Genomic DNA, 12,820 nt, shown 5'->3' on the forward strand with positions numbered 1-12,820 from the left:
TCAGTAGTTTTTAGTGGAGGGTATTGTTAATGCAACAGCATACAAAGACATTTTACAGAAGTTTAGGAAAGGTCATTTTTGGTTCGAGTAGGACTACATCCCAGTGCACAAAGCCAGCTTCTTAAAGACATAGGCCCGGATTCACAAAGCACTTGCGCCGACGTATCTCAAGATACACCGACGTAAGTACAAATGTGCGACGTCGTATCTATGCGCCGACCCAAAAACTAAGATACACCTAAAAATAGGCTTCATCCCACCAACGTAACTTGCCTACGCCGTCGTAGAGTGGGTGCATATTTACGCTGGACGCATGGTGGCACTCACATAGATCAGCTATTCAAATATGGAAAATACGGCGATTCACGAACGTACGTGCGCCCGGCGCATGCTATGCGTGGTTTGCGTAAGTTGTACGTCCGGCGTAAAGTTAAGCCTCATAAAGCAGGTGTATCCCAGCAGCAGACATGCAAAGGTCTGCACCAGGGAACACAAGGCGGCGTATTTTACGTAGTTTACGTTGTACGTGAATATGGCTGGGCGTAGGTTACATTCATGCTGTAGGCAGTGATCCGGCGTATCTTAGGAAGTTGTTCCGACGTGATTGTGAGCATGCTCGACCGCTGTCTGTGAATCTGAGCCATAGTTTGGAAATTTGGTGTGGAGAGTCATAAGCCAACTATTTGGGTACACACTCTAAAAATTGTGTGCCAAGCATTCCAAAAAGAGTGAAGGCTGTTAAAGTGGCAAATGGAGGTGGGGGGCTACTTATTAAGGACAATGTTCAACAAGCTTATTGTATATAGGTGTGCTGATTGGGTGTTCACAAACCTTTGGCCAAATAGTATAATTGGGAATGCTCAGATACGGCATCAGCTTCTCAGCAGGGTGGTTCCCTTGGTTTTAAGCTTGCATAAGCCTGTGCTGGAATCAGAAAGGCTGATAAAGTTGCCCAAAGCTTTTCTTACATTTTTCCTATAGTGAGTAGGTACAAATGGCTCTAAATATCTGCATCCACCAGCCAATCCTAGAAATGTCAGAGATAAAATTAAGGAGTTCATACCATTTTTAAATTGCCCACAATTTTTAAATCATGAAATACATTCTTTTCATATAGGAATTACAGGAGGAAAGGTGGTACCAGCAAGCGGGTTGCTTGACCCATCACAGTGTAGTCAACATAGTGATTGGAGTGCTGGTTTCCCTGGTTCTGTCTGCAATGCCACCATCAGTTTCCACCGACTGGCATTCAATAACCCATCTCCATCCTCCCTTTTTTGGAAAGATGTCATTATTTCCAACTCCTTTGGTAAGTTTTTTGGTTTATTGGCTTTGCACAAAACTCCTAGTAAACTCCAAGTAAACATGGAGCAATGTTCCCCACAGCTTCATGCATAAAGCTTTCCTTTTATTACATTGTAATTTTTATTTTTTGTTCCCTCTTTTTCTTTTCATCTCCCTATCCTTTTCTATTTGAGGTTCTTCTACTTTCCTTTAATTACTTCCTTACTTTTCTTTTCCTTTCCCTTTTAACTTGTTCTGGCAAATTTTTCTTTCCTTTTCCATTTAATTTATTTTTCCTTTCTGCTTTCTTTTAATTTCCTTTTTAGTTATTATTCATTTTAATTGTCCTTCTTTCTTTCACCACACCCACTCCTCCCCCCTCTCCTTTTAATACTCTTTTGCCCAGATCTCAAGGATTTTTCCTTAACTCTAATATGTTCTTATTTAATTTAGGTCTCACTGTTGTTCCCTGCTTATCTAAACGTTTAACTCACCCGAATGGATGGATGGCCTTGCTGCCTAATACTAATAGCTTAAATTGGTATTTCAGTAATGTGGATTTCCTCACAAATATTGCATACACTGCCACTTTCTATGGATTTAAGGTAAACAAATATAATTACTTAGCAGATAAGCTAAATCTTTGATGATAATTGTAAGGCTGCATTCCCACTCCCTCATTTGATTTGTTAAAACAGGATATCCGGGAAGTATAAACAAACATTATGCTCCTCAGATCGATTTCTTCTGCATTTACACGTACGTGTGTTTACACGCATTTAGGAGCGTTCAGAGTATCTAATCTGACCTTGGATGCACAGAATTTCTTTGTATACAGCTGAACTGAATGTACCTAAACACAAGTAAACACACAGGCCCAGATTCAGAAAGAGATACTAAAGCGTATCTCCTGATACGCCGTCGTATCTCTGAGTCCGGCCGGTCGTATCTATGTGACTGATTCAGAGAATCAGTTACGCATAGATATCCCTAAGATCCGCCAGGTGTAAGTGTCTTATACCATCGGATCTTAGGCTGCAATTTCAGGCTGGCCGCTAGGTGGCGCTTCCGTATGTTTTACGCAAGGAATATGCAAATTAGGATTTACGCCGATTCAGAAACGAACGACCGCCCGGCGCTTTTTTTTTACGTTGTTTGCGTTCGGCTTTTTCCGGCGTATAGTTACCCCTGTTATATGAGGGGTAGCTAATGTTAAGTATGGCCGTCGTTCCCGCGCCGAGTTTTGAATTTTTTACGTCATTTGCGTAAGTCGTTCGCGAATACGGCTGGACGTAATTTACGTTCACGTGGAAAGCAATGACGTCCTTGCGACGTCATTTAGAGCAATGCACACTGGGATATTTTACGGACGGCGTTCAAATAAAACGTAAAAAACGCCCCCTTAAATAAAACACGCCCCCTACATCCCCATTTGAATTACGCGGCCTTACACCGCAACACATACTTTACGCCGCCATAACTAAGGGCAAAAGTTCTTTCTGAATAAAGAACTCGCGCCCAAAGTTAGAGCGGCGTAACGCATCTCAGATACGTTACGCCGGGTGGACAGATACGCCAATGTATCTGAATCCAGCCCACAGTGTGAATTATACAGTTTAAGTCCATTACACGCATTTATACACATTTGTAAATGTATTATACAGAAATGCATGTATGTCATTGTCAGTGTGACTGAGGCCTTAGAATGTTGTAAAGAGGTAATATAGCATAACCTTAAATTGAGCATTGTATTTATAGAATATCGCTTTATAGCAAAGTAAGAACTTAGGGCCAGATTCACAAAAGAGATACGACGGCGTATCTCCTGATACGCCGTCATATCTCTGTGATACGCCCGTCCTAACTATGCGGCTGATTCATAGAATCAGTTCCGCATAGATAGCCCTAAGATCCGACAGGTGTAATTGAATTACACCGTCGGATCTTAGGATGAAATTCTGGGCCGCCCGCTAGGTGGCGATTCCATAGCGGTCGACGTAGAATATGCAAATGACTAGTTACGGCGATTCATGAACGTCCGCGTTACCCGTCGCTCTAACTTTACGTAGTTTCCGTCGAGATACGCTGCGTAAAATTAGGGTTGAGCCCTAGTTGTTCTAAGCAATGTTAAGTATGGCCGTCGTTCCTGCGTCGAAATTTAAAACATCACGTCGTTTGCGTAAGTCGTCCGTGAATGGCGCTGGATGCCATTTACGTTAACGTCTAAACAAATGACGTCCGAGCGACGTCATTTAGCGCAATGCACGTCGGGTAATTTTCCCGACGGAGCATGCGCAGTACGTTCGGCGCGGGAACGCGCCTAATTTAAATGGTGCCCGCCCCATTTGAATTAGGCGGGCTTGCGCCGAGCGGATTTACGTTACACTGCCGCAAGTTTACAGGTAAGAGCTTTGTGAATCAGGCACTTACGCTGTAAATCTGCGGCGGTGTAATGTAAATGGGATACGTTACGCTGTCGTGGAGCAACGTAAATGTATCTGAATCTGGCCCTTAGTCCCAATATTAAAGTATTCACGGAGTTCCTGCTGTGATGTAACTGAACTTCTGAGTCTCTCTAGTCTTGCCAATTGAAGACTTCTACAGATCACTGATACATACCCTTCAGTCTTGATTTCTTCTAAGCTGGTGAGGTCGAGATCGCTACCCAACGTAGTCCTAAATCTTAACCTTTTATCAAAATTATCTGAATTATAAATTTGTCACTGTAGTAGAGGTGCCTGCTACAGTGATTTCCAGCTTCCTCGTGGAACGGCCAGGTACGGCACATACATATTTACATTGGTCTACTCTGGGATAATATAACTGTGGAAAATAGTTCATGCATAAACTTCAGAACATAAGAACACATTTCCTGAAACTGATATCATCTAGGCAGTTTGTGAGCTGCTTCAAATTCTATGAGTTTGCCATACTTTTATTGTTTGGTTACAGTGAAAATCACCAATATTTTTAAGGCAAGCATGTTGGAAGAATAAGTGTGGAAAAAAATAAATAAATGCAACACCATAGCACAGAGTTTCTCACCCTAAAAATCTTTGACCTTTTCTTAATAAGTAAAATAAATAACCAGACAGGACTGTGAGCGCCCATCTAACATTTGCCTTATTAATTTGACTATATGAGCTGATAGTTAGATAATATATGCTATCAGAAGTCTAGGGATGGACTTTTTTTAAGAGATTGCATACAACCAAATTAGGATATCTACAGTCAAATTAGGATATCTACTGTTCTTCATTGCTGCACTATATCGCAATTGTTATTACATTTTATGTTTTATATTTTTTTACAGAGTGAGGACTATGTGATGATATCACACAACCTAACTCAGGAGCCAGATATGTTTCAAATAATTGATGTACGTAATGGGTCCATGCAGCCTCTGACCTACGACAACAATACTAATGGAGACTGGTACTTCAATGAAAACACAACTACACTAACCTACCTTGGTAGGTGCACATTTACAATAGTTTGACTGCCAATCAGCTGTTTTGCTAGCACTTCTGAACAATTCCAAGGATACCGCTGTATGAAGTCTTTCAACTTTCCTTGACTAACCTCAAATGCCTAGTCTTTCCAAATAGCCAGATGGTGCATGTGTCAAGCCCCGTACACACGACCAGTTTCCTCGGCAGAATTCAGCTTCCGACCGAGTTTCTGGCTGAATTCTGCCGAGAAACCCGGCCGTGTGTACAATTTCGCCGAGGAAGCCGACGAGGAGCTTGACGAGGAAATAGAGAACATGTTCTCTATTTCCTCGTTGTTCTATGGGAGCTCTCGGCCCGCCGAGCTCCTCGGCGGCTTCAGGGCTGAACTGGCCGAGGAACTCGATGTGTTTGGCACGTCGAGTTCCTCGGCCGTGTGTACGGGGCCTCAGACAGCCTGTCTGACTTGTATCATTAAAAAAGTGCCTAAAGAACATAAAGCAAACATTTTTTCTGTTTTAAGACCATTCATTTAATTTTCTATTTGTTAGTTTGGTCAAACTGAAGTTTGTTTTCTACTGTAGTAATGATACAATTTGTAGGATGGAAAATGCTTCTGGATTGCAAAAATTTCTATCAGTGTATGTGTTTTTTGTTCAGGAAGGTCAATTCATTCCAAAAATTGAACATTAAGACTGCTTTAACACTGGGGCCGCCTGAGCGTTAGCGGTAAAGCGTTGCTCGTTTTAGCGGCACTTTATCACTGTTATAGTGGTGCTTTGGCACTGCTAGCGGGGCACTTTTAACCCCCAGGAGGGGTTAAAAAGGAGTTAAAAGCATCCGCTTAGCGCTGCTTTTAAAGCGCTTAGACAGCGGCGCCCATTAATTTAGTTTTAACCCATTCAATACACCGCTCCCACACCAGCCCTAAGATGCAGCTTAGAGGACTCTTTCTTATCCTGCAAATGCATTGCCCCAGTGTGAAAGCACTCAGGCTTTCACATTGGGGTGGCATGGGAGGCATTTTCAGGCGCTTTACAGGTGCTATTTTTAGTGCTAAAATGCCTGAAAAATGCCTGAGGTGTGAAAGGGGTCTAAAATGAAAATAAGATTTTGAAGTACTTTTGAATGACATTTGTCAAGCCAACGTATACACTTGGACTTTTCATACAAAATGTTTGAATGTTCATATACATTTTTGTACGAACATTTGTTTGAAAATTTGCAAGTGTATGGCCAACTTTGGTGGATAAGATGGGAAGGTGCGGAACCATTAGTTGTGGTGAAAAAAAGATTTCAATGCACCTCTCTATGTTATGTGAAATTTCAGTACTGGACCCCAGGGTTTATAAGAATTGAGTAATTCTAGAGCAGTAATAGTACTTATCCGTTTGCAGGGATGAGTGTTTTCCAGTAAGCTAATAGCAGCCTTGGGATTCTGTAGTGCAGGGTCCCCTGGAGGAAAATATCTTAGGGTGTCCCAGCAATGGCAGTATGCATGGCAGCGTGGATCCAGCTAGGGCATTAGCTTGATTGTGGTAGAAATCCAGCGTGGCATGGTTTCCAGCTTAGGGATTGATGGTACAAGTAGTATTGTAGCGTGGCCGGCTACGGCTGACAATAATAGAACAGCGTGTATACTACATGCTGTTCTGTTTATAGCAGAGAGGCAAGTGTGCCGAATAGAGCATTGATTACGCTTCCGCGTTCCAGGCTGGAACGCATGCGGCGCCGGGCGATGATGTCATCGCGCGGTCACCGTATGCGCTCCATCGTGGAACGCAATACGGCGACAGAGGCGCCGATTACAGTCACATACATTCTCCTGCTGTCCTGTACGAGCCATTAAAGGAGAAGTTCAGCCAAAGCTTGTTTGGCTATTCTTCCCCTGTGGATCACAGGAGTGCAGTTCGTTCTGCACTCTTATGACCTGTTTTCAGGAGACAGCGGGCTGAAGCCCACTGTCTGCTGACGTCACTATGCGACAATGAATATACTGAACGATAATGTATGTAAATTAGTAATTGTATACTCTTATTGCATGCAGAAAAGCTTTGTGAATTGACTGCATGTCGCCTAAACTGACCCATCTGCACACCCTGCTGACTTCTGTTCCTGTGAGACACTAGTCCCAGCCATTCCCTGTGGATAACTGCACTCCTGGAATCACAGGACATATTTTGTTCTTCATTTCTTCAGCCTCCTATACTTCCTGGTCAGTGAACATGGCATTCCTGTGGGCAGCCATGTACCAGTAGCCTAGACTTGCTTGGTTTTTAGGAAATTGGACTGCTATGGGTGACACTACACTAAAATATATTCCCTGATTACTTATATCAGGGGTACCTAATATTTTTTGCCATCTTTATAGCAAACAATAAAAAACACAGTAGTGATTAAATACCCCCAAAAGAAAGCTCTGTCTCAAAAAATGTTATCTGGGTACAGTTTTGCATGACTGAGTAATTGTTTTTAAGTGGTTAAACAATAACATTATTTTTTGTAGTGTCCGGAAAACACAAGCTCCACAGACGTGCAGTGGCAGGAATGCTGGATACAACTATGTCCAACAAAGATGTGAACTTGGTGGTCTATCAGTGCTACTACAAAAAATGTATCCCTCCTCCTCCCCCTCCTCCTCCCCCTCCTCCTCCCTCCACTCCTCCACCTCCTCCTGCTCCTTCTCCTCTTCCAACCAAAGCACCAATGCCTCCAATATATGAGTAAGTATGAGCACATTTACACTTTTTGGATGAGCTATACAGTATCTCACAAAAGTGAGTACACTCCTATTTTTGTAAATATTTTATTCAATCTTTTCATGTGACAACACAAAGAAATTAAATAAAACGTGAAGAAATTACACTTTGCTACAATGTAAAGTAGTGAGTGTACAGCTTGTATAACAGTGTAAATTAGATGTCCCCTAAAAATAACTCAACACACAGCCATTAATGTCTAAACCACTGGCAACAAAAGTGAGTACACCCCCTAAGTAAAAATGTCCAAATTGAACCCAATTAGCCATTTTCCCTCCCTGGTGTAATCTGACTCGTTAGTGTTACAGGTCTCAGGTGTGAATGGGGAGGAGGTGTGTTAAATGTTGTGTTATAGTTTTCACTCTACCATACTAGTCACTGGAAGTTTAACATGAAACCTAATGGCAAAGAATTCTGAGGATCTGAAAAAAATAATTGTTGCTCTACATAAAGATGGCCTAGGCTATAAGAAGATTGCCAAGACCCTTAAATTGAGCTGCAGCACGGTGGCCAGGACTATACAGCGGTTTAACAGTACAGGTTCCATTCATAAAAGGCCTTGCCATGTTCGACCAAAGAATTTGAGTGCACATGCTCAGCGTCATATCCATAGGTTGTCTTTGGAAAATAGATGTATGAGTGCTGTCAGCATTGCTGCAGAGGTTGAAGGGGTGGGGGTCAGCCTGTCAGTGCTCAGACCATACACTGCACACTGCATCAAATTGGTCTGCATGACTGTCGTCCCATAAAGAAGCCTCTTCTAAAGATAATGCACAAAAAAAGCCTGCAAACAGTTTGCTGAAGACAAGCAGACTAAGGACATGGATTACTGGAACCATGTCCTGTGGTCTGATGAGACCATGATAAACTTACTGTATTTGGTTCAGATGGTGTCAAGTGTGTGTGGCGGCAACCAGGCGAGGAGTACAAACACAAGTGTGTCTTCCCTAGAGTCAAGCATGGTGGTGGGAGTGTCATGGTCTGGGGCTGCATGAGTGCTGCCGGCACTGGGGAGCTACAGTTCATTGAGGGAACCATAAATGCCAATATGTACTGTGACATACTGAAGCAGAGCATAATTCCCTTCCTTCGGAGACTGGGCCACAGGGCAGTATTCCAACATGATAACGACCCCAAACACGCCACCAAGACGACCACTGCCTTACTAAAGAAGATGAGGGTTAAAGTGATGGACTGGCCAAGCATGTCTCCAGACCTAAACCCTATTGAGCATCCGTGGGGCATCCTCAAACGGAAGGTGGAGGAGCACAAGATCTCTAACATCCACCAGCTCTGTGATGTCATCATGGAGGAGGGGAAGAGGAATCCAGTGACAACCTGTAAAGCTCTGGTGAACTCCATGCCAAAGAAGGTTAAAATGGTGGCCATACAAAATATTGACACTTTGGGCCCAATTTGGATATTTTCACTTAGGTGTTCACTCACTTTTGTTGCCAGTGGTTTCGAAATTAATGTCTGTGTGTTCAGTTATTTTGAGGGGACAGCAAATTTACACTGTTATACAAGCTGTACACTCACTACTTTACATTGTAGCAAAGTGTCATTTATTTAGTGTTGTCAAATGAAAAGGTAAAATAAAATGTGAGGTGTGTACTCACGTTTGTGAGATATTGTATATAAAGGTGCAACGTGCTATATCCAAATATTGAAAAAAACAGAAAGTGAAGTATCATGTGGACTTTTAAGGCACCTACACGCTACAGTTTTAAACACCAATTTATGTGTATTGATATATATACAGGTATGTTAAAATACTATTTAACCATATAATAAAAATCCATATGATCCATATGACCATTAACTTATAAATGGGTCCAAAGTGATGGTAGCAAACCTTGAATGTTGGTAGTATTCTCCAAATAGGCAATATGCATTTTGAGGCTTGCGGCCATTACTATGGAGCCATTTATAATGCTGCGTACACACGATCAGTTCGTCTGATGAAAACGGTCTGATGGACCGTTTTCATCAGACGAACCGATCGTGTGTGGGCCCCATCAGTTTGTTATCCATCGGTGAAAAAATTGGGGAACTTCTTTTAAAATTATCTAATGGTTTAAAAACCGATAGAAAAAAACGATCGTCTGTGGGCCAGTCCATCGGTTAAAAATCCACGCATGCTCAGAATCAGGTCGACGCATGCTCGGAAGCATTAAACTTGATTTTTCTCAGCACGTCGTTGTGTTTTACGTCACCGCGTTGGACACGAACGGATTTTTAACCGATGGTGTGTAGGCACAACTGATGAAAGTCAGCTTCATCGGATATCTGATGAAAAAATCCATCGGTCCGTTTTCATCGGATGAACCGATCGTGTGTACGTGGCATTAGAGCTGCAAGGATGTAGAATTCCCTTCCACAGGCGGTGGTATCAGTGGGAGGCATTGATAGTTTCAAAAAATGATTAGATAAGCACCTGAACGACCACAACATACAAGGATATACAATGTAATACTGACATATAATCACACACGTAGGTTGGACTTTTTTCAACCTCACCTACTATGTAACCTGTGATCATATGGATATAACAACTTACGTAATACGTTCACGTATGGTCTGGGAGTGTGACATATCCCCTTCTGATTATCTTAATTTACTTTTTATTATGGGTCATGGGTAGAGTTGAGCGGACACCTGGATGTTCGGGTTCGGGTCCGAACCCGAACTTAAAAAAAAGGCCCGGTTCGCACTCTGTCCCCCCCTCTTTTCTGCGGCCGGCCAGGTCAACGTGCTCGGATAACGGGTCTGGTTATGGATATTTAGGGGGAACCGCACGTCATTTTTGTTTTAAATTGACGGCGGGGTTCCCCTTAATATCCATACCAGACCTAAAGGGTCTGGTTATTGAATTTGCGGGGACCTCCGCGCATTTTTTTTTTCCCGAACTTGGATCCCGGACCCAAACTTTTTCCAATTATTCGGGTTCGGGTCCGGGTTTGGGAAAAACCCACAGTCCGTACCGAACCCGAACTTTACAGTTCGGGTTCGCTCAACCCTAGTCATGAGGCATTTTGATTTTATGGTTAAATAATATTTTAACATATATAAATAAACATTAATTGGTGTCCACTAGATACTTTGATTTCTGTTATTTCAATAATTCTGAGCACAAATGTTAACAAAATTATCTTCGTACAAAACAGCACAAGAGTTTGTCATTCTTGTTTACATTTTATTTAAATTCCAATAGTGCTGTAGATGTTTTTGGCCTTATAGAACTGTTAAGAGTTTCCATCTCTATTTACATTCCTTTGGTAATTGTACACCTCTTACATTGCCCTTCATGGCAACCTTCCAAACATAAACAGCAATAAAAAAAACTCATAAAGCCCATACACATGATCGGATTTTCCGACAACAATTGTGTGATGGAAGGTGTTTGTCGGATAATCCGACCGTTTGTATGCTCCATCGGACAATTGTTGTTGGAATTTCTGACAACAAATGTTGGATAGCATGCTCTTCAAATTTTCCGACAACAAATGTGTGCCGTCTGATTTTCCGATCATGTGTACACAAGTCCCTCGGAATAAAATCCAAAGTACAAACATGCATGCTCCGATCCAATGCTAACCATAACACAACATTAGCAGAAGTTGCCCAAAGGGTGGCGCTTAAGAGCAGAAAAACACGTAGTTTCGTGTACGTTGGCTGACAAGGTTCACGGCCAGCGCCGTTCGCACAAAAAAAACACGGATTTGTCCGATGAAAATCCGATCGTGTTTATGAAGCTTTAGAGGTTTTAACCTTCTAGAAAAAAAAAAAGCTGACACGTTTAATGGGTTACCTGAGCTCCGTCACAGACCACTACCAGGTGATCGTTTTATTGCTAAAAGGAACATACTAAAAGTACAAGAAACAGGGAAATGAGCTGTGGCTACACAATACTCAGACAAAGCCTTAGGCCCCATACTCACGACCAAACATGTCTGCTGAAACTGGCCCGCAGGCCAGTTTCAGCAGACATGTTTGGTCGTGTGTGGGCGCGAGCGGGCCGAATTCCAGCAAACATTTGCCCGCCGGGCCTTTTCCCAGCAGACAAATATTCCTGGACTTGTTTTAAAACAGCCCGCTGGAATTCAGCCCGCTCGGACATGTACGGTCGTCAGTACAGACCTACCGTACATGTCCAGGCGCCCGCCGTCCCTCGCATGCGTCGAATGACTTCGACCTCGCATGCGTGGAAGCATTTTAAAGGCGGGCCGCCCACGTCGCCGCGTCATTGTCGCGGCGACACCGCGTCATCGACGCGGCGACACCGCGGACACGCCCCGCGTATTGTTTACGCGCGGACTTCTGTACGATGGTGTGTACAACCATCGTACAGAAGCCCTCTGGCAGACATGTATGGTGAAAACGGTCCGACGGACCGCTTTCACCATACATGTTTGTCCGTGTGTACCCGGCCTTAGTGTCATCTATACTATCTATCAAATGGGTATGGGACTCTTTTTTTTAAAACCGATGACAGGAAAGGTTTTAATAAAAGAAGAGACCCTAGTGCTCTCTTTTGTCATAAATTGCTCTCTCGGCCTGTCGGCCGTAAGGTGACTTGAGCTGCTCATGCTCAGCTCAGACCACATTTACAGTACCCTTGCTGTTCCATAGTGATGTAATTTGTGTATGCATGCGTGAGAGTGACATCATCAAGGCCCGACCATTCAAACTGGCAAACAGAAAGAACCTGGAAGGAAGACCAGGTGCTGGAGGGCACGTAATGACAGGCACGTCTGTCATAATGTAGTAGCATGTGGCACATGCTAGCACATTATAGCATATATCTGCAGGAGTATTGCTGTCTTTCCCCCGTGCTCCGTGCTGTCTTTCCCCCGTGCTGTGCTGTCTTTCCCCCGTGTTCCGTGCTCTCTTTCCCCCCGTGTTCCGTGCTCTCTTTCCCCCCGTGTTCCGTGCTCTCTTTTCCCCGTGTTCCGTGCTCTCTTTCCCCCCGTGTTCCGTGCTCTCTTTTCCCCGTGTTCCGTGCTGCGCTCCCTTTCCCCCGTGTTCCGTGCTGTCCTCTCTCCCCCCCCGTGTTCCGTGCTGTGCTCTCTTTCCCCCGTGTTCCGTGCTGTCCTCTCCCCCCCCCCCGTGTTCCGTGCTGTCCTCTCTCCCCCCGTGTTCCGTGCTGTCCTCTCTCCCCCCTCAATTTGTCATGATGGAGAGCAGAGGTAGGAGCCGCTAAACCCAGGCTCCTACCTTTTCAGAATGAACAGAGTCAGTGATCACTGACTCTGTTCATTCATATAACTGAGCATTGTAACCTGTGTTTACAATGCTTCACTTTATGAATGGAGAGGAGCTTCCCTC

General features: G+C 43.5%; 1 protein-coding gene across 1 annotated transcript in view; it reads left to right on the plus strand.

Moving 5' to 3' along the window:
• LOC120941316 (fibrocystin-L-like) overlaps positions 1-12,820 on the plus strand; it is a 292,358-nt gene that overhangs the window by 201,881 nt on the left and 77,657 nt on the right. Inside the window, exons 50-53 of the mRNA XM_040354641.1 lie at positions 1,118-1,309; positions 1,738-1,889; positions 4,598-4,757; positions 7,240-7,366. Of these exons, the coding sequence (XP_040210575.1) occupies positions 1,118-1,309; positions 1,738-1,889; positions 4,598-4,757; positions 7,240-7,366 (631 nt within the window). The remainder of the gene's footprint in view (positions 1-1,117; positions 1,310-1,737; positions 1,890-4,597; positions 4,758-7,239; positions 7,367-12,820) is intronic.

The sequence above is a fragment of the Rana temporaria genome, chromosome 5, assembly GCF_905171775.1.
Source record: "Rana temporaria chromosome 5, aRanTem1.1, whole genome shotgun sequence".
NCBI classification, from domain to species: Eukaryota; Metazoa; Chordata; class Amphibia; order Anura; family Ranidae; genus Rana; species Rana temporaria.